The sequence below is a fragment of the Chenopodium quinoa genome, unplaced genomic scaffold, assembly GCF_001683475.1.
Source record: "Chenopodium quinoa cultivar QQ74 unplaced genomic scaffold, ASM168347v1, whole genome shotgun sequence".
Lineage (NCBI taxonomy): Eukaryota > Viridiplantae > Streptophyta > Magnoliopsida > Caryophyllales > Amaranthaceae > Chenopodium > Chenopodium quinoa.
In genome coordinates this window covers 3,523,996-3,546,984 of record NW_018744662.1, presented here as the reverse complement: position 1 = coordinate 3,546,984, position 22,989 = coordinate 3,523,996, and the positions used below count along the sequence as shown (strand labels likewise).

The 22,989-nt window shown below is 33.3% G+C and overlaps 2 protein-coding genes across 3 annotated transcripts; both read right to left on the bottom strand.

Moving 5' to 3' along the window:
- Window positions 1-12,190: 12,190 nt before the first annotated feature.
- On the bottom strand, window positions 12,191-17,342 carry LOC110702106 (nicotinate-nucleotide pyrophosphorylase [carboxylating], chloroplastic-like). 2 transcript variants are annotated; one of them, XM_021879763.1, is made up of 10 exons: window positions 17,204-17,342; window positions 16,907-17,050; window positions 15,887-16,020; window positions 15,738-15,801; window positions 15,572-15,654; window positions 14,756-14,839; window positions 14,523-14,675; window positions 14,181-14,357; window positions 13,434-13,501; window positions 12,191-12,787 (listed from the first exon to the last, which is right to left on the bottom strand). In XM_021879763.1, exons 2-10 carry the CDS (start codon window positions 16,992-16,994, stop codon window positions 12,691-12,693), a joined length of 948 nt encoding a protein of 315 aa, XP_021735455.1. In that variant the 5' UTR covers window positions 16,995-17,050; window positions 17,204-17,342; the 3' UTR covers window positions 12,191-12,690. The 2 variants fall into 2 exon arrangements, with proteins under 2 accessions (XP_021735455.1, XP_021735454.1); XM_021879762.1 differs by having other exon boundaries at window positions 16,907-17,041; window positions 17,204-17,299.
- Window positions 17,343-18,581: 1,239 nt separating this feature from the next.
- On the bottom strand, window positions 18,582-21,836 carry LOC110702105 (E2F-associated phosphoprotein-like). Its single transcript, XM_021879761.1, has 3 exons — window positions 21,501-21,836; window positions 20,922-21,087; window positions 18,582-19,137 (listed from the first exon to the last, which is right to left on the bottom strand). The coding sequence occupies exons 1-3, from the start codon at window positions 21,577-21,579 to the stop codon at window positions 18,879-18,881; spliced, it is 504 nt and encodes a 167-aa protein (XP_021735453.1). The 5' UTR covers window positions 21,580-21,836; the 3' UTR covers window positions 18,582-18,878.
- Between the last annotated feature and the right edge of the window lie 1,153 nt (window positions 21,837-22,989).

Here is a 22,989-nt window from a genome sequence, read left to right as displayed (position 1 = left end):
GACAAATAGTGTAAAGATAAACATGCTTATTTTATTTGATATTCTTTTATTTTATACCATTACCAATCATTGGCATGTACTTGATTAAGCACCTTAATATTCATAGATAAAATATGATAATTTCTAGGATTTGGCTCTTTTTTAATCGAATGCTATGACTTATATGCATTAGCATTTGCTTATTGTAATAATGAAGCTAATTTTTAAAAACTTGTTTGAAATTAAATAAATTAAAATTTGTTGATCAAAGCACTTTTAAGATTACTAGTGCAGCTAACGCGTGTGATGCGCGCTTATAGCTAGCCAAATTTGAAATCTCTTTTTGTTTGGCTTATATCACAAATTTAGTTATTGATAGCATTAATAAGGAATATATATATATATAGTGTATTATCAATAATGAGGGTAAATAATAAGTAACTAAACACTTTACTATAAATTGTCCAAACATTATTCATTTAAAAAAAAAACTCGTAGATATTAATAAGGGTATATATATAAAATAAATTGTCCAAAAACTATTCATTAAAAAAAACTCGTAGATATTAATAAGGGTATATATATAAATACACATTTTGAAGGGTACAATTGACATCACACGCACTATTCAAAGTGTAAGTTTGTATTTTTTACAGTATAAGGTAGAGATGTACAATTAATTAATTTAGAATTAGATCTTTAATTTGTTAGGATCAGGTGTAATTTAAATGAAAGTTGGTTAAATTGTACTCCATATGTCTCAATTTACTTGTCACAATTTACAAACCCTTTGACCATATTTAGTAATTTTATATATAAGTAAAAGAACTTTTTAGACATGATAAATTAATACGGGGTAATGAAATGGATTGAACAAGATTGAACAGGTTTATAATTTTATTTATACACAGATTACAATAATGTTGAAATTTAAAATTAAAAAAAGTGTAGTCAAAATTTATTAAACCTATTATACCTTTAATGATTAATAATCACGTGACTTATATGGTCAAATGTTTAACTGTCATTGTTTTTTTTTTTTTTTTTAAAAAAAAGTAAAAAGTAAAACAAAAAGTTAGGATAATCTTCTCTCAAGATTATACCATAACTTATCAAAATAATAAAAATAAAAGAAAAATTTACTATTTATAAACAAATTTTAACTCTCATTGTTTGTCTTACTAATTCTGCTATATATATAGGACTATAGGAGTCAATTTCTAAAAATAGCTTAGGATAAAAGTGTGGGTTCCAATTTCTAATTGCACAAGTAATTTTCAATTAAACACACAAGATGACAAGATACAAAACATTACAACAGCATGGAAAATTGGCAATTACCTTTCTAGTGGGGTGCACATTTCACACTTTGACATGCATCATAATTCACAAAGCTACCCTTGAACGTAATCTCTCTTTTCTCTATTCTACTTCGTAGTAGTTTGCCTGAGCTAAAAGCGTAAAACACATTATCATAATTGATTTTATACATATATACAGGGGTGCCCCTCCTATCATAGGAGGGGGGCGGGGTGAGGATCGAACCCAAGTCACTCTTGGAGGAAATGATAAATTTGCGAGTATGAATAAATTTTGACTATAAAAATGTGAATTCCAAAATTATAAGTGCAACACAAACTATTAGGTCAGTCAAGCCTGACCAAATAACTCATGAGGCGGAGGACTAGAGGAAATGACAATGACGATAACAATGGTGAATCTCCTTTTCTCCCTGTAAGCGACGATGACGATGACGACATCAATGTTGAAGGAGAGAAGCTAGGTCATTCATGGCGGAAGAGAGAGAAAGTTTAATTCTCGAACTTTTCGAAAAATGCCCAAAAAATCAAATTGGGGCTCTCTTATGCGATGTATAATTGTTGAAATTGTTTGTCCCATATGATTGTATGTTGAATTGTGAGCATTTTGACGACAAATGCATGTATTTTGGTTGAGAAATGAGCAAATTATAATATACTCATTACCTTTAGTATGAGTCATTCAATGGAGGTTCCGGCATTGTAATACATATCATCAAACAAGTTATATATATCCTCAAACAAGTTATACATATCCTCCATCAAATAATTAATATCCTCCAATCATTTATACATATCATCTATTGGTTGGAGGATGATATTCTCTATTGGCTATATAATATTATGGCGGGATGATATCTTTTATTGGCTATATGATATCATTTATGATTGTGTCTATGATATCCTTTATTGGTTGGATGATATTCTCTATTAATTGGATGATCTTTATCTACCGCCGAACATCCAAACTGACGCAATGCCTTCTTTCAGTGCAAATGGACTACCAAATAGTGGTGTTTGCGGACTTGCGGTGCATAGCTCATAGCTACGCAGAGGTGAATGTGCTCACATGATATTATAATAACATATCTTGGAGAGATCAAATCGCAAACTCGAGTTTACAAGCAAAGTTGTTATTCAACAAGTATGAGTGCTTTAAATCGATGTAAGCTATAGGAAATATTTTACGTGATGATCAATGTTATATTATATATACGAGTATATAGGTGTGGCTATACCATACTATATTAAAAATTTTGTTGATTAAAAGTGAAACGAGACACTTTAACTCTTGTTTTTCTTTTGGATAAGATATATGGTTGAAAGGAGACTTATTTTAATTATGAGATATTAAATTTAATTGGTTACTCATGTATTTTAAACTTCAGGCATTCCGTAAAGTTTATTAACATTAATAATTATAATAATTGGATTAGTTGTCATTAGTACTGGTCATTATTTATTGGTGAGTTATTTGTAATACTGTATTTGTCAGCTTTTTGACATCAATACTATGTAATCTGTATACGAGTAGTAGTTATAATAGTTCGTCCAATTATAGTCAACATTAGCTTTATCTCAAGAATTAATTTTTTAAATTAGTGACAACTTTTGACCTTTGAGCTATTTTGTTTTCTATCATTGTGGCCCACCTTTTCCAACATAATACGCAGTTAGCGTTTTGTTAAATACGGAGTACAAGAATAATGAAACAATTGTATTTAAAAAAAATGACTTAAAAGGCTTGTTTAGTTTTGAGAGAGTTTTAGGGTATTTTTATTATTATTATTTTTATTATTTTTTATCTAAGTACTGTTCTGGGGATAAAAGTAATACATTTACATTTGATGGTGTGTTTAAAGGGTTAATTTTTAAAAACTACATTAAAATTAATACTTTTTCGTTCCTATTTTGTAAAGTAATTATGTGATCTAATCAACGTCCTTGGAAAGTTGGAAGTGCATCAGTGCATGGGAGTGTCATTATTGATAGGAAGTTGCAGCATGAGCAAAGATTTGGATGTAAAATTAAAGATATATGTCCTTATAGAATGCAAGTTAATTCATGAATAGACTTAGGGCCTATTCACATTTATTAAACTGAGCTAAACTGAATTGATTGGGGCTGAACTGAACTGATTGGAGCTGAACTGAATTGAGCTGAAAAGAATATTTTATGAGAGAGGAAAATTAAGAGTTGAACTGAACTGAAGTGATAAGAGCTAAACTGAACTAAATTGAACTGAAATTAAGTAAATGTGAACAGACCCTTAATTAATTAATTAATTAATTCTATTTGGTTTTGTAAATTAAAAAACTTTATTGATTTCCAAATCCAAAAACTTATAATTATTTAACCTGTAATGCATACTCTCTCTCTTAAAAAAAAAAAGAAAGAAAGAAAGAAAACCTTGTAATTATGTAATACATACTTATGTAGGGCGTGTTCACATTTACTAAATTGAGCTGAGCTAAATTGAACTTAACTAAATTGAACTGAACTGAATTGAACTGAAATGTATATTTTATGAGAGAAGGAAATTAGGAGCTGAGCTGAACTGAACTGATTGGAACTGAACTGAAATTAACGTGAAGTGAACAGGCTCTTAGTACTTCATACGTAGTATTTTTTAAGAAGGGTATCATTCACTTAAGAAGAATCGTCATTTATGTACTAAGGCCATGTTAAGTCAACTTAATTTTAAATTATTTTAACTTATTTCAACCAATATGGTTTTAGATAAGCTCAAATAAGACAAAATTAAGCAAATTTTTTTTTGTTAAACGATTTTACACACAAATAAGAGCATTTCAGAAATAACTTTAGATAAAAACTAATTCCATCATTTTCCAAACCATGCAAATTAGGGCCCGTTCATATTTACTTATTTTCAGTTCAATTCAGTTCAGTTCAGCTCCAATCAGTTCAGTTCAGTTCAGTTCAGTTCAGTACAGTTCAGTTCCAATCAGTTCAGTTCAGTTCAGCTTTTAATTTCCCTCTCTCATAAAATATTCAGTTCAGTTCAGTTCCAATGAGTTCAGTTCAGTTCAGTTCAGCTCCAATCAGTTCAGTTCAGCTCAGTTCAGTAAATATAAACAGACCCTTAGACCCACTTTGGATTCAAAGTTTGTAGCAGTTAACTAAAACAATATCTCTCATTAGATTATTATCCTATTATTGCTCAAATTATTGGGTCACATAGACACATACTACACCATCTACTTATAAAATAAGGTGCTACTAAGATTTGATTAAGAAGTGTTATCAAACTTAAACCACTATTTTTACACATATAATCAATACTAAAATGGCAAGAAATAAATAGTATAGTATAGCTCATGAAATAATCACCATTTAATATTTCTTGGCCCACTATCGGCTGGCTATATCTAAGGTTATGTTGTTGCCAATTTGATACGGAGTAATTAAATGAATACCAAGTGTGCAATAATCATAAAAATGAACAAAATACCATTTAATCTACCTTGCACCAAGATGTATATTTTAATACATATGAACATATAACGAGAATAACTAATGCATAATTGCGAAAATTTGATATAGACGTTATGGTTATGGAAATATGAAATATCTAATGAGTACAGTATTTGCCATATAGAGTATAAATACATTAGGTGAGGCATACTCATCATGTACTTCGTATTATGAATGATGCACCCAAAATAAAAGGAAAAAAAAAAAAACTCATTTGCCAAATAATTGTTATTAGCAAATTTAATAATAAACAATAAATTAGTCTAGTCTAAGGTAGTCTAATCCAAGAGTTGCTCCCAAAAAACACGAAAATCAAACATACATCATATAGAATTATAAATAACAAAAATGTCGTTACATAAAAGCACTTAGTTACATATGCATTATATCTAGCACTGTCAAACGGTTTGACAGTTCGGGTTTGGTTCGGTTTGAAATCGGTTCGGTATTAAATCGGGTCGGTATTAAATCGGTTAAAGTGTCTCGCGGGTCGGTTTCAGTTCGGTTTAAATATTTATCGGTTCGATTCGGTTTCGATTTAATCTTGATCGGTTTTAATTCGGTTCGGGTTGTAAACAGTCCGGGTAGTAAACGGTTCGATGCAAACGGGTTGCGGTTTGTTAATGGTTCGGTGTAAACAGTTTTTATCCCGGTTCAAACAGTTTCGGGTTGGAAGCGGTTTCGGGTTGGAAACAGTTCGGTTCTTTTTTGGTTCGGTTTATAACTGGTTCGGTTTTTTTCGGTTCAGTTTATAACTGATCCGGTTCTTTTTTGGTTCAATTTATAACTAGTTCGGTTCTTCTGCGGTTTAACGTTATTCGGATCGGTTCCATTCCGAGTTTACTAAATTACGATTCGGGTCGGTTTTCGGTTTCAAAAAATCAATTGTTTATCGAGTCGTTTGGATTTGGGCAGTTAAATGGTTTTAGTTTGAAATTTGATAGTATTTGCTGGTTAACAAGTTTTATATAAAGTAAAGACTTCATCATTTCATATTTAGGCATCATATTATAACAAATTCACATTGATTTTATAAATATATATCATGTTCTGTTTCAAGTTTAGTCATATTGATCTTACTAGTGTATTACGAAGTAGATTATAAAAGTTAGTGAATTAATGTATTATTGTTTTACAACTAGGTTGTTATATGTTTCTTATTTAATCATTTAAATACTAGTGTCATAGTCATGATTTGATGAGTTCTTATTAAATGGAAATTTGCAATTTGGTAATTCGATACTTGATTAATCAACAAGACTGATAATTATGGCTCATTTATCTTTATATATTTTCATAAAATTATGAAGATATTACAAAGTAGTTTGATTTGTGTAATGAAAGAAAACATTAATGATTTATTAACAAGGTAATATTGATTAGTTCAATCGATCGTATGTACACATTAACGCATAGCATCTAACCATCTCATAGTTAAATACTTCGTATGTATTAGTACAAAGTTATAAATTAGTGAACATTATTTTGATTGGATCAATAACTTGAGCTGTTGTTTTAAATTAAATTAGGATCATTGTTCGTGTAGTTTAAGTATAATGATCTACACCATCTATAACTATTATTTTAATACTCCATCCGTCCCTTTATTTTGTCCCTTTGTCATTTTTGGGGTCAAACTTTGAAAATATTGACCATAAATTACCACTAATATATAAAACAGTAAAACTTAATTTTGTCACGAGACTCATGAGTCATGACTCATGACTTCATGAGTGATCTTTTTAAATTTGTATCATTATATATTTTATTAATATAACGTTTTTATAATTTTTACTTGTATGAAAATAAAGATATACTACGTAGATATTTTAATACGCGCCTTGGAGACTGATCCCGATCAAATGAATACACAACACACAAAACATCATCTAATCAGTCTCAACCATAGATCAAAAACAATCTACGGTTAATTTTTTTCTCCCACAACACACACGGATCACCACTCTCAACCATAGATTAAAAACAATCTACGGTTAGCTTTTTTTCCCCACAACACACACGGATCACCATTCTCAACCATAGATTAAAAAATCAATGGTTAGATTTACATCTCAACCATTTTGATACCCTAATTCCACTTTCACTTTCACGCCTCCTAGTTCTTTCTCTCTCTCATCTCCTCTCAGATCTCACTCATTCATTCACGGCGCCTCTTCGTTTGTCGTCTCTCTCATTCATTTTCAATTCTCCCTAATTCATTCACGGCGCCTTTCGTTCATTGTTGCTGCTCATCGGTGTTGTTGCTGTTCTAATCCTCTCTTATCAGTGTTGTTGCTGCTCTAAACCTCTCTTTTTTTGTCCAGGTATGATATCTCTCTTCCTCGTACTTCTTGCAACTGATTTAATCTGATTTATGAAGTAGAAGAATTAAAGTTGTAGTTGATTTAATGAGTATATAATTGTATAATTGTAATTTAGTGGTTTACTGTATAACTCTGATTAGTGGTCTATCTTAAGTTAGTTAGTATTTGACGGTTGTATTTCTTGACTGCTTTGCATTATTGTTTGCATATCAATCAAAATGAATCAAGATTAAAGAATTGAATAGGAAAGAGTGAAAGACCAATAATCAAATTTGACATTAAAATTTAGGTTTTCTAAGCTACCACACTATATAACATAGTTGTCCACTACGTTTTGCATTATTATAGTTATAATTCCCCTTAATGAGTATATAACTGTATAATTGTAATTTAGTGGTAATAGTATATAATATGGGTTCATCTTATTTAATTTTCTAGTAGTTAAAAATTAATGGGTTGCTACTGAAATTTGATTATTTGAGTTTATTAGCGTTTATAGAAAAATAATATGGGATTAATGACTTTTCACTCTCTATTCTATTTGTTGGTTTCACTATTAAGTGTACATCTCAATGTAATGGGTTTTCGACTCTTAACTAGAGTGTAAAAAGTACCTAAATGTGTTAGCATTGATAGGGACAATTAATTGTTATAAGGCTGAAATGTGTTGTTTTGATCCTGTTTTTTCAGCAATGGATCAAGGGTATGAAAATTATGATGAGGACAGACAAGATTATTTAGAAACTTCAGATTCTCAAAACACTATTCAGAATCAAGATTCTTCTCAGCAACAAGTCACTACCACTAGTGGTAGTAAGCGTGGACGAACATCAGATGTGTGGAGGCATTACACCTTTTTTGATAAGATTGTTGGTCTTGCTCCGATAAGATATGCGCGATGCAATGTTTGCGGTAATGAATATAAAGCACCAGGTAAGGCTGGTACTTCCACTTGTAAAGCTCATACTAAGGCATGCATGGGTAAAAATATACATCATCCTGCAAATCTTGAAAGTGTTGTTGATCCTACGTTTAATCAAACTCGTCATTTACAATTGCTTGCTAGAGCTATAATTTTGCATTCCTATCCTTTAAATATTGTGGAGCATCATGGCCTTAGGGAAGTTTTTACGAATCTGAATCCTAATGTGAAGCATGTGTGTAGAAACACTATGTTGAAATATTGTATTGCTGAGCATGATAAGTTTAAGTCCTTGTTGTTGCAATCTTTTCTGGAATTGAAGGTAGAGTTAGCTTCACTTGTGACTTGTGGACAGCATGCACTAATCGAGGTTATCTCACTTTAACTGCACATTATGTTGATAAAAATTGGTGTCTAAGGTCTAAAATTCTGAATTTTAGATATTGTGGTCCTCCTCATACTGGTGTTGAGATAGAAAAATTTGTGTTTAAACTTATTGGGGAGTGGAACCTTCAAGGTAAAGCTTTTGCAATTACTGTTGATAATGCTCGATCTATGGATGTTATGGTTAAACTTTTGAAGAAAGATTTAATGTTGACTTTTCCTCTTCCTTGTAATGGTAAATTTTTTCATATTCGATGTTCAGCTCATGTCTTGAACATTATTGTTCAAAGAGGTTTGAAAGAAGTTGATAGTAGTGTTCAAAAATTGCGCGAGCTTTGTAAATATATTGATTCTTCGGACTCTAGACTTACTCAATTTGAGCATACTCTTTCTGAGGTTAACTGTCTATTTAACGGTAAGTTACGTCTTGATGTTGTGACTCGTTGGAATGCCACCTATACGATGCTCCGAAAAGCTTTAGAAGCAAAGGAAGCCTTGAAAGTGGTTATCGATAAGTATATGGGTTATGAATTCAAACTTTCGGATGATGAATGGGATACCCTTGAAAAAATATGTCATTTCCTAAAGCCATTTTATGAAATCACTATGTTATTTTCTGGTTCTGAATATCCTACCGCAAATTTGTATTTTGCTAGTGTTTTGAAAATTGAGCACACAATAACTAAAGCCCATATAGACCCTAAACTTGCACCCATGGCAAAAGTTATGCTTGAAAAGTTTGAGGGCTATTGGGATGACTATAGTTTGATCCTTTCAATAGCTATTGTTCTTGATCCTCGCTATAAGCTTTTTCGATTGACGAATATGTTGAAAGTGCTTTATGTTGAGGAGGCATGTGTTGAAAAGGCGAAGGTGATTAAAGATGCTCTTTTGGAGTTGTATAACTTTTATTCTTCTATGTGTTCCGGTTTTAAGTCAAGTACAATTGTTCCCCCCTCCATCCCTATTGGGGTTGATAAATCAAATAGTCTCTTGGATGATGATGATATATTCAAGGTAATCATTTTCTGTTTATTGTGGTTTACTAAAATAATAATTATATGTCTTAATTTTTATTATTTAATAAAAGCATATTTTTTGCACTTTTCTAGGATGTTGATGTTGATGATAGCCTAAATCGACCATCGATGGAGATTGATAATTATTTGAATACTCCTCGTCAACCATCAACTGAAGGGCAGAATTATGATGTTCTCAAGTATTGGGAATCTCAAATTAATGTGTACCCCATATTAGCTATTATGGCTAGGGATGTTTTGGCCATTCCTATTACATCGGTAGCCTCTGTGTCTTCTTTTAGCATGGGTGGTCGTATTTTAAACAAGTATAGGAGTGCACTTTTGCCTAAGAATGTTGAGGCGTTGGTTACCACACAAAATTGGTTACGTGGTTATGATTGTGATATTGAAGAAGACGTCCTTGAAATTGGTAAAGAGGTGATAGATGAAAGTTTTGCATCTAATTAGAAAGGTATGGATGTTGCTATTTTACTGATGCTTAATTTATATTGTGTTGCTTAATTCAAGCTTTCTTGTTTTTTTTTTTGTGAGAAAAGTGTAGCTTCATTTCTTACACTAATGATAAGTATAGGGTGCTGCTACTGCTGACTGCTTCTTCTCCTTACTGCTATTCTGCTGACTTGCTGTGCTGCTTACTTGTTGTTCTGTTGTTGTTCTTCCATTCTGCTACTGCTCTTCTTCCATTTTGCTGTTCTGCTGCTCTTCTTCCATCGCTGCAGTTCTGCCATTCTGCTGCTGCAGTCTGCAGTGCTGCTGATCTGCCATTCTGCTGCAGATTGTGGTGCTGGTGTTAATCTTGTTATGCTAAAAACTTGTACAATTCTGTTGTTAAAACTTGTTTGTATGGATTGGTTGGTTTGATTTTGTTACTTTGTTGTTAAAAATTGTTTAATTATGTGTATGGATTGGATTAGTTTGTTTTGGTTTTGTTAAGTTGAAACTTGTTGAATTAGAAGTTTTATAACTTGTTAATGCTATTAATCCTATTATGCTACTGGAATACTGCTATGTTGATGAATAAGGCCCAAAAGGCCAAAAAATTGTAGGTTATTGCCCAAAAAACCAAAATTGCAGATTATTCCCCAAAAACCAAATTAAAGTCAATACTTACGGATTAGCTAACGAAGTGCTATTTCTAAGGGAATTTAGTATTAACTAAGTTACTAAGATATATACAATTAATATGATAAGTATATGGTCTCAAGAAAAATTGATAAGTATGGAATATATGCTAAATATATTCTAAGATTTCTAATACTTAATCCATATAATTACATAAAAAAGTGCACCAAAAAAAAAATTATTATTACATACAAAAAAACTTGTAAACGGTTCGATTTATAAGCGGTTTGGTTCATAAACGGTTCGGTTTATAAGCAGTTCGGTTCATAAACGGTTCGGTTCATAAGCAGTTCGGTTTACAATCAGTTCGGTTTTTAAATGGTTCGGTGCAAACGAGTAGCAGTTTGCTAACAGTTCGGTGTAAGCGGTTTTTATGCCAGTTCAAACGGTTTCGGGTTGGAATCGATTTTGGGTTAGATACGGTTCGGTTCTTTTTCGGTTCGGTTTTCTTTCAGTTCGGTTTATATTTGGTTCGATTTGTTAACATGTTCGGTTCTTAAACGGTTTAACATTACTCGGATTGGTTCGGTTTCAATTTACTAAAATGCGGTTCGGGTCGGTTTTCGGTTTCAAAGAAACGGTTTTTAATCGGTTCAGTTCTCATTTGGGTTGGTTGGATTCGGGCAGTTAAACGGTTTCGGTTTGAAATTTGACAGCCCTAATTATATCAAATAGGGCATTTTTTGGTGCATTCTTTGTCCCCCAAATATTTGGATTATTATAATAGGACTAATTTTCTTTCTCTCAAAAAACAATAAATATATGATTACTTTCACTAACCACTATAGATATGGCAATCATAATAATTAATTACAACTATGATTGAAAATGATGCTAGAGGATTTGACGTACTCCTTTGGCTTATAATTGTTTTAATTTTAATAATCAAAAGTATGGATTAATACATCCAAGCAATCACATTAAACAATTTGATTACAATCTAATTATTATTTGTATTATTTTGGGTGGTCATGCATGTTGCATAATTAATTAACACCTTTTTTTTTGAAGATTATCCAAATGTCTTGCTTCCTAGTTTTTTTTTTCTAAATATTTTTTTAAAAAAATTTCTTAAGAGATTTTTTGTCGTTTGGTTTGTATAATATGGGCCCCCAACTATGACCCAAAGTTGAACTTGGTCATATTATATAAGGGAGTCCAAATGGGTCCTTTTTATAGGACCCAAAGCCCTTTTTACTTCTCCTAGGGTTGACACACGAGTGTGTTTGCTTGTGATATTTTTTTTAGAGTTTGCTTTTGTTGTTATAAAATAACACTACTATGTAATAATTATATGTTGGTCTATGCTTGTTAGAAAATTATTTAAAGAACCCTACAACAAATTTCTATTTTTTTGGTGTTTAGAGAGCCACAAAAGCGGGTGATGAGAATCGATCCTAGGATCACCTGGGACCGGGAGGGGAGCTCTAACCACTTGAGCTATCCCTCACTCTCACAAATTTCTATTAGAATGGGTTTGAATCTTGTTGAAGCTCACAATGGATTAAATAGCTTATAATGTATCATTCCATTTTGTAGCAATATAGTAGCAGAAATTTGATGCACAATCTTACGAAAAATGGAAGAATAAATTCTAGAAAGAAGGAAATTAAAATCACTATATTAGTTTATTATGTAAAATCAAAACTGCTCAATAGTCATTCCGTACAGAATCAAACCAACAAGATACAAGAATGCCAAATAACAGAATTTTTGTAGAGAGAGACATGAGAGGGGCGGTATACGGAGTATTAAGCACCATCAAGCTCCGCCAAAGTGTGTATAGTCGTACACACTATGAACTAGTATGAGGCTGCAAATGGTGGAGTCTAGGTAAAACAGTCGTACTGTGAAAGGGAGAATGGGGAAGCATAGTGAAGACAGCATCTTACGATGAGCATCAGCAATGTTATTATGTACGGATACAAGGACTGAACTACATGTTATTAGTGCAGTATAACTGTATAATCAAGGGTATCAAGTAAACAAAGGGCACTTTGCTCTTTGGTCAGCGTTCATGACATTTATTAGCAGGAACTGAAAGTTGTTTCGTAAAAATAGGGTGGAGGTAAATTTCACCACATACCAATTCCCAAGGCTACAGATCATGCGCGGTTTGTACGCCTCCCAACTTCAAGTGCGAGCTCTGTGTCAATTTTAAGGGAGATGTCTAGTGCTCTCACTGAATGTGTCAAAGCACCACTGCAGAATCAAGAGAATATTCTTATAATATGAATGGTTAATTTAGAAAAAGAGTATGCATTGATTACTTGTATAGAGTTGTAGTAAACAGGAGCAAAGCTGACAACACGAAAATAAGAAGGTTAAAACCATGAATGTGGCGAGTAAAACTACAGTTGTAAGCCACTAGGCCTATTTCATAATTTAGACATCTCATTATAATAGGTCACTTTATAATTTGATAAGGTAAACTTCTTAGGATATATTAAAAAAAAAAAAAAAAACACTTCTTAGGAGCTCACAAGTTTCAATCTGTTTAAAGTACCTATAGGGTCAGTTAATGCATGACCAATTTGCATGAATCAAGGAATGCAGCAAGCTAAACAGATCAAACTCATATTATCTTTGCGTTTCCAACCAAATTCATACGTAATTAATTTGAAACAAGGGGTGGAAGAGCATCCACAACACTCCATGAAAGAAGCTAAGTTATCAGCATCCTTCAATAACACGAAAGGGTAATTGGTTGCCTCATTTTCAAATCCTTTTTCTACCATACCATGCTCAACGAATTAAATTACAGGACCGCAAGTCTTAAACACAAAAATATCAAAACCCCAGATGATACATGCCGTCAATAATAAAAACCAGAAGGTTTTGCTCTTACCTAGAAATATAGGTCACACCCGTCTGTCCAATTTGGTGTACTGTGTCAAGTGTAACATTTCCAGATGCCTGTTATGATATGAATAAGAAAAATAATATTACTAATTACTAATCAAAAGAAAAAAAGGACCTCACGAGTTACATAATGTATCTGGTCCCAGACTGGTAAAAATCTGCCAACATGTCAAGAATCAACCAACATTTCGTAAAATTGAACATTTATTTCTGGTCCACAACATACAGAAACAATAGAAATAAGATCAAAGGTAACAGCTTTAGAAACATTCAACGAAAGCACGTAATCTACTTTGCAAGTCAAAGGTAACTAGAGTTGCTAATACACAACATCAGATATGGTATTCACATATCATTCAAGCCATCCTTCTTTGTTCATTCTAATAGGCACCTGAAGGCTGTATTTTTATAATTTTATTATAGCATGTCTGAAGATTGATTCTGCTGATACAGCTTCCTTTTCCCTTTAACTAACAATTCTTAAAGAATTTATCATGAATGGTTTCTTTTTATTTGATTGGGGGTGAAAAAAGAGGTGAGGAGGATTGTTAGCAGTAGCATTTGTAATCCTGGTATATTTTACTTGTTTCCATATTTACTTATACATTAATCAAATGTACAGGTTAAAATGCAGATAGAATGTCACATCAATGCTAACTTTTCTTGCATAAGAGAAAATATATTCACATTTCAATTCCCAAGTGGCAATACATAGCTGTAGATTAGGAGCTACCTCAGTTTCAAATCTACCATCAATCATTCTGACAGCTTCTCTAAGCATGGAAACATCAACATCTCCATTAGATTGTGGGATAACCATGTTATCCAACATGATCCGCGTCAAGGAAGTCTTATTCTGGGATGCATACTCTAACACCTCCTTAACTTCCTCCAGGGTTCTGGTCTCTACCTGTTTCAAACATAGCAGGATCAGAGTGCTACAAATATTGGACACAACTGCCTTAATTACAACATTCCTCCAGAGCACTTGCCTCACCTACTATAAATTATGTACACATCTGTTTTAGCATAGCCAAAGTCAAGCTAGCTGGAAAAAGGGAGAACAAATTACTACCTCAACCTCCATCTGGATATTATTCTGCAGTAAATAATGGTCTGTGGACTTCAGGGCTTTTGTGATACCTCCTGCTATTGAGACGTGATTATCTTTTATCAACACCATGTCAAACAAACCAAGCCTGTGATTCTTCCCTCCACCAATTAGAACCTAACAGCAGAAGAACACCAAGGTCAACAACATTACTTGGAACATCAACAAAATTTGATTAGCAGGAGAAAGATACACACCGCCCACTTATCCACCAAGCGTAAACCTGGAGCTGTCTTTCTAGTTTCCAGAATAACAGCAGGACTTGCAGCATCAGCCATTGCCTGAAGACAAATAAAACTTTTAGCTATTTTGTCACACATGAGCTGAAACAAAACAAATACTCAAATCCTACAACTATTCCAAATTCCACAAAGCACCCATTAAAGTTTAGCACATAATGCAAGCCTAGTGATATCAGTGGGTAGCATACTTTAGACACCACGATCTGTTAAACAAAATCAATCTTGTAGCACAAGCATGCCGAACAACTATTTACATCTCTCAATTACAATTTTTTATTTGTAGATTTCACCCCACAGCTTATAGGTCCTTTTCCTCTTCTTAGTAGTCATGCTCTCTTAGTTCTGTTTCCTTGAAGCAAGTGAATACATCAATACAATCTATTCAACCAACAAAGCTATTAACTAGACTAGTGAGTTCACTAACACATCTGGTCCAACAATTAATCACAAAATTCTGGTTTAAAGGCTTGATAAAATATATGACAATAACATGTGAATTATTTCAGGGTGTTTACTGTACATGTTCCAAAAAAAAAAAAAAAATTCACTATATACTGGAGCCAGGAGCTAATCAGAAATATCTATTAATAACCGACCAAAATGAACGACTGGCATGTTTAAATCTATAATGCAAGTGAACAGGATTGAACTCATTTAAAATATTTGGTAATTGTAAGTCAAATGCACTTGAGAAGAGCATCAAGGTAATAATAAGCATTCTGTAAGGTCAGTATGCAGTTGTGCTCCCTATATCACTACATTAACATATACCTTGGTCAGGGTTGCAATCCCACTCATCCTTTGCATAAAATTCAGAACCACTCTTTCAGCAACTACGATACTATGTGCTCTTCCTGCACAAAAACATAGACTTGATTATGGGAAAGAAATTTCGGATATTCTTTCAATGATATGCTCAATGTCACCAGTGCATTACCATACACTTTCCCCAATCTCAGCCCTTTATGAACATGATCCCCATCCTTCTGGCACCATTCCACCTGATAGATAATGTACTGTTTAGAGGACTAAAAAAAAGCAGAACAAGCAACACTATGTCAATAAAATGTAATGGTGCAATCGAACCTTTAGGGAAGGATCCACCTCATGGAATATCATTTCTGCAAGGGCAATACCTGCAATAATTCCATCCTCTTTTGCCAAAAATTGGGCTTCCACTTCCATTTGAGCCGGTATTGTGGCCATAGATGTCACATCCCCTATAAAGAACAACCGTCAGATCAGGACAATGCTCAAACTTCTATGATTCACAAGTTATGGAGTGATCATAAGCTTGACACCACTTGTTACAGATAGTTCATCTAAAGGTACTACTTGATCTCTTGACCATTTCTAAACTCATTCAGTTGATACCCTCTAAATTCTTGTAATATGGAGTAGGATGACAAATATATTCAACTCAATGACAAGGCCCTAAAGTACAATATGAACTCTTCCTATCAATTAGACTACGCTCAGCAGAGTGAACGAAAAAGAAAAAATTTCTGATTATAAAAATTCAGGACATCATCACCAACCAACCAACCATCTAGAAAGTAGCATATTAAAATGTCAAGACATGTACATCTCATTTCCAACAACTATACAATTGTACCATCTAAATTCAAGTCAATTCCAACCTGTACTAAATTCCATGTCTTGCAATTAGACCGGCGACACAAACTTATTTATAGACCTCATCATCAACACGAATACACGATGCAATTAAATTCGAAGTATCTTTCCTAGATGAAGATGCCCTTGATAAAAAAACACCCATAGACCACCCTCTTAGCAAACCATTCTCAATTGACAACCATTATACAAAAATGGACTAATAACATTATAACAACCCAAACTCTTGTATGTAATACCAACTTTATAATTGTATGTCCTAAATAATCTCAATGTGCCACACAAAACCATTGTTCATGATCTTTTTTCTTCATTTTAAACACCCTTTCCCAAAATTCAATAAACAACCCATAAACTGTCACCCCTTAAATTCAAGGGCTATTCTAAATTCATGAAGACCCATTATAGCAGAATTTAAATAAATTAAACAATAAATAACAAAGGTGGGAAATTGGCGATAAAAAAAGGGACCTTTATCAGCAGAATCTTCAGCAAGAGCAAGTTTGATGACAGCCTTCAAATCATAAGTAGGATGACAAGGTGGCGCCTTTGACTCCATAGATTTCAATAATTCCCCAAATATAAGTAATTCTTGTGAAATTGAAACTGCAAAAACTACCAAAAATTGAACAGCTAGTTAGTAAAGTTGTAATTTTCATTGATCATTTGATAAGAATTATGGTCTACAACATAGAACTACAAAAAGAATGATGCAAAATTCCTTAAAGTTTTCAATTTAGGCCTTTAAAACTTTAAAAAGAGGTTTACCTTCAAGTTTTAATCTGGAATTGGAAGTGGTTTGCACTTTGCAGAAAACAAGGTGAAGAGGATGAGAATGTCTGAAGAAAGAGAGAGAAAGTGGGGCAAAAGGTTCTGACGCAGGAAAGAACAATGCGCTGTGTAATGGACTTGTGGGCCTTATAGCATTGAGCTTGAGCCCAGGCTGCAACGGTTTTAAGTTTAACATCATGTACGTAGTATGTGTAGAGTTGTTACAATAAAAACTGATTCAGCCGGAGATCGATTTAATTAACTGAAATGACTCCAACCAAAATTTTATTTGTATCGACACACTAGTTATGACTCAAACTTGAAATGAGAAATGACCCAACCTGACTAAATCTGATTAAACTTTCAAACGATTTGACTGCTCTTTGCGCAACTAAATAAGTAAAAAATCCTCCTATTTGACTTCAACTTGGTACCTTTACATAATATGTTTCAATTATCCACATTGATTCAATGATTGTATAAGTCTATAAACTTTATTGTATACTACCTACACTTTGATGGAGAAAAGCTGATACTCGATAAGTTGATAGTTGCTATACCGCGTGGCATTAGACGTATCTTTCGATAAGTACTACTTCCTCCGTTTTTTTATTATTGCACCATAGGGGTTGGGTGCAAATATTTTGGTAGTGGAAAAAAGTAAGAGAGAGAAAGGTAAAAATACAAAATTGCACATGTGACATATTGATAAACTAAAAAGTAAGTGTAAAAAGTAAGGGTATGTTGAGTATTTATAGTGTGAACACAAATAATTTTTTTCCTAAAAAGGAAATGATGTAATATTTGTGAAACTTCCTAAAAAGGCAAGTGGTGCAATAATAAAAGAACGGAGGAAGTATTTGATATACCGAAGATTTTTGCAATGATAATGAGCATACCTTAGATGAGTTAGATCTAATGCTAATATTTCTTTGGGATTCACCTTTTGCGACCCTTACCTTTTAACTTCCAATTATTTGGCCTGCAATACTAAACTAAGGAACTGTGAAGCTTGAGGCTATTTGTCCATAATACATATGCGTGCAAAGTATTTTCTACGTTGTCTACTAATTTATCAGTAGACAATTGTTGAATAAGGTTTAGGGTTCATTGCTTCATCTTTTATACCGAAGCCTGTAATCTGTAGGCAATTAACTCAGAAAACAATATAAGAATCGAGCATTCGAGCATATTGATTTAAACCAGCTCGCTGCCTAAGTTGTAATTACTATTCAATTTAGTACAAGTAGCTTATATGCTTATATTTCTCACTTTCATATTTTCCCTGACCTCGTGACTACTTTTCTATAACACCACATATGCCAAAAGAGGGAAATTAAACAAGAAATGGAGTGCATGCTACTTGAGAGGAATGTATAATATGGAACCGATTAGCAGCAAAATCTTACGTCGTAGTAACGATGGGTCTTTGGAACAGGCGGATTTTTTTAGAAGCAATTCGCCTGTTCTAGGACATGAGAAAGAAGAATATATACAAAATCACCCGGAAGATGAAAACTGGTATTGCTATATTAACTAGTCATCTAACTAGAGAGCAATTTGTTCTAAAACAAGCAGAAAAAGTAATTCAGCAGATTAAGCACAAGGAGTTACAGGCAGTTAAGAACTGGATCTTTCCATGATATAAAATGAGGAAATGTAATGGTAGGACTCAAGACTCGCTTGGAAGAACGTCGTAGAAATGATAAACTTCATCCTTGTCAATAACTCCAACCTCTGTAGAACAAACTGAGCAGCAAGCTTGCCTAACTGCTTCAACACTAGTCGAACTTGCTTCTTCAGTTTCCATAGGCTCTCTAGCCTTCCTATACTTTCGCCGTTTCTTGCTTCCTTGTGGAAACACCATTTTGGCAGTAATTACACAGTTAGTTACAAACATAGCCCTGTACTGGGTCAGGTAGATATCATGCCTGCAAGGAAAACCAAAACAACTTTTCTCAATGAAATACAAGAACATCTAGGCAGAATTCATGCAAAGAAGAGATCATATACCAAACATGACATCCTAGTTGCTAATGAATACACTTGCATACAAAATTAATGTATTCATCAGATTACACCAAAGGATAGTAATCAATAATTTTGTCAACTCATGCAAATGCTCTTTGCAATGAGAAATTCCACTCTATTATTGCTAGCAATCAGCTCTTGCCAGAGTTGTGCAAAGATCCTCTGGCCTAATTACTATACAAGAGAACCAACTCAGTCAAAAAGCTTAAAGTTAAGCTAAAGGTGGAAGTCCTGACGAATGATTTATCTCTTATAATAAATTATAATGAAAGACAATAAGATAAAATCATGGCTATGCCTAAACACATTATGCCATTTCTAAAAATAAAAATGGTATTCCATGACCTTCCATCACTGTATTTTCTAGGCAAATAAATCCTATTTTTGTGTCCTTAATGCCACTCCTAACAACCATTAGTGCATCCTCAAAATAACTTGTATTTTCATAACCAATAGGAGCTCTGAGTTTTCACCTATCAACGCATTACTGTATGCGAAACATGTTGAAGGAATGTCTACCTGGGAATGTTTTAACTTTTATGTCTGGTAAACAAAGAAGTGCGCTAAAAATTACTTACAACCATTACATTAGACATTAGTCATGCCTTAATCATGTATGATTATATATAGCCGTATCAAGACCATTTCACTAATCAGTTAAAAAAGGATGACGCAAATACTGGGGAGCACAATAAACAGTACAAATATGTATTCCCTCAGCATAGAAAAGTAAATAGGATAGCATCAAAAAAACAACTAGAGAATATTTTCACTATGGAAACAGAATGTTTTAATGTAACATAAGATGAATACATTGCATACGTATACTCTTCCTGTTCTTAAAGGGTAAAATAAAAAGATTGATTACAATAAAATATGGCAAAACACTTCTTTAGAAGTATAGAACAGCTAGAAAATTTCTCTACTAATATACTTTATATGAGAACAAGTTCCGTTTATTATTTTTTTTTTTTTTTAATAAATATAAGCTGAAATGAATTCACCACACACTTACTTTCTCTATCTTCCGACTTATGTGGAAATTCGAGATGATTTCTTGCTTCTTGACAAACATCAAGCTTTTGTATGTGTTTGTATCATACGTAATAGTCAGCATAAATCTCAATTGATTAGAGTAGCTTGGTTTCACAAACTTCTAATATAAATATACGGAGTATAGTGTTACCTAAATTGTAAAATCTACAGCTTCAAGATGATCATGAAATGTAGGATGTTTCATACGACTAACATCAATTTAACGAGGGATTGATATTGATACATAAAAGATTAGTAAAGATGTCGAGATGATATATTTGATACCCTCCAACTATTTCATGTATAAAGCTTTGGATGGAAGATATCCTTCATTGCAAGCATTTGTATAAGCCCATCGAGGAATGAAGCAAGCCAGGGAAAAAAAAAAAGATGCTTACAATTTTGAGAATCATTATCCTTCTTTTCTTTCAGGCACATCATATTAATCTCTGCATCTTACTTACAATGCTATATTATCGAGTAACTGGAATTGACTGACAGCATTGATCTAGAGGTTTTTTCACATCGAAATCCTAAGCTGTAATAATCTTGCACATTACTTATAACAATCAAGATTTCATCATATAGTTGTTTTCCCACCAAAACACGCCGGAACAAAAAACCATGATTCAGGTATTTAACAACCTACCTTTGACACTCCAAGCAAAGAGTGGTGAAACAAGCAGGACAGCTGAGCACAGCGTCTGTTCGTGGACCTTTCCTTTTTCTAGCCACCCATGACTCATCCTTGTCATCAAGATCAGAATCATAAAACTCGGGTTTGATGGAGTAATCTATTTCATCATCATCAGAAACTGAAATTCCGGCAGCAATTAATCATAGTTAGATAATTTACATACCCATTTTATCGACACCATCAATTGCTACATATCCCACCACAATCTATTAAGCATAGTTCAAATTAATAATAGTTACATAAAGGGCTAAATTGAGATCAAATTTTCAACTTTTAAATTGAAATTTTACCTAACATCATCATTTGGTATCTAAAATTCAAAGAATTTGAAGGCCACTAACTAAATTAGGGTATTATAATAAAATGTATACAAGTTTCATTACTACCAAGTAAACCACAATGAAATTTAAAACTACCAAAATCCAAACAAAAATTTCTATTACAAATTCATAAATATTCATAGAAATTGAAATTGCATAAATCAAAGGAAACAAAGAAAAGTAGAAGCGAGTAAAAAAAATAAAATTATACCAGTTTGCTGGGAATTGGTGGGGGATGCAACACATTCCATGGGTTCCCCCATTTTGCTTTCTCTCTCTTCACCCGCCATGGCAGCAATAATCGGCTACTCGGTTGAATTCGGAAGATTCTAGCGATTTCTTCGACTTTCCTTCAACTCTTCAGGGCTTCAAGAAGCTGCTCGTAGCACTCTGTAAGTGTTTTTGGGCAATACAGTTTCAATGAATGTATGACGGTATAAAGATGGTCGTGGGTTGTGGGTCGTGTTTGGGCATGACTTAAACCTCTAGTGATGTGACATTTTATTTGCGGTTAAGGTTTTACTTATTTTGATGGCAATAAAGCCGAGTTATACTTATTTTAATGTGTTTTATCGTATTTAAGTCAAATTTCAATTATTTTAGTGTCATTATTAATCGTGTTGTGTCATGTCGTGCTTTATTAATGAAAGACCGTGGCTCAAATCTGGTCCATGACCCAAACCATGTTTTGTTTGGCCATGCCGTGCAATGACTGAGCCCTATCTTATGTATAACAATTAACAAACTATCTCACCTTTCCAAATTATCTCCAAAAGACATCCTTTCTTGTTATATATGGGTGCAGTGCAGCTTGCTTGTGTTTGTTTTTGCCGAATAGCCATCCCTATAAGGAGGAGTTGTGTTTACTAAGGGAGTAAGGGTGTTAGAGTTTTGGATGCTACTCCGTCACAATTATTTTGTTGATGAGAATTTAAGTATAGGTTTTGTATAATACTCCGTACAACTATCTGTATTTCAGGCTGAAAGTCTGCATAATGTATGAGAGAAAATTTGCTTGTAAAGAATGGCCTTAAGTGGTAATCTACCTAAATTAATAACGTAGAAATTAGGAAAGCAGAGCTAACAATGAAGAAACAAGAGCAAAAACAAGAGGTACATGCTTTGCATATGATAAAAGCAAAATTGTTCATTGGAAGTTTACATATTTCCAAACATCCAACTATAATGTGGGCATAACAATAAACAATAGCTATCTATGTATAAAGGAAGTAGCAATCTGAAACAATCTTCAATTTCTTTTCAATTTGAAACAATCTTCACCAGCAGAATCTCCAATTTGCTACTCATCTTCAAAGGAAATAGCAGATTTATGGGAGCACAACAATCTTAGGCTGTTTTCTCTTTGTACGACTTTCTGACTGCTGTCTTGGAGAACCGTCTACCAGCATATCTGAATGTTCTTTAGAAGAACCAACCTTCAAAGTTTCATCTTCATCGCTATCATCCTCCTCATCATCACTGCTACTTTCTGATTCTGAAGAGCTGTCATTGGTACATAAATCAACAACTGGTTGGTTTCCAGCCATTGCAGCCTCTGCGGCTTCCATGGCCTCTGGAGTTTGAAGATCAGCAACACCCAACATCAACTCCTACATTTTTAAGCTATTGAGTAAGTTCTGACGTATTCCTCTTAATCTCACCAAATATTGAATAATAGATGAGAGAAAATTTAGCAATAC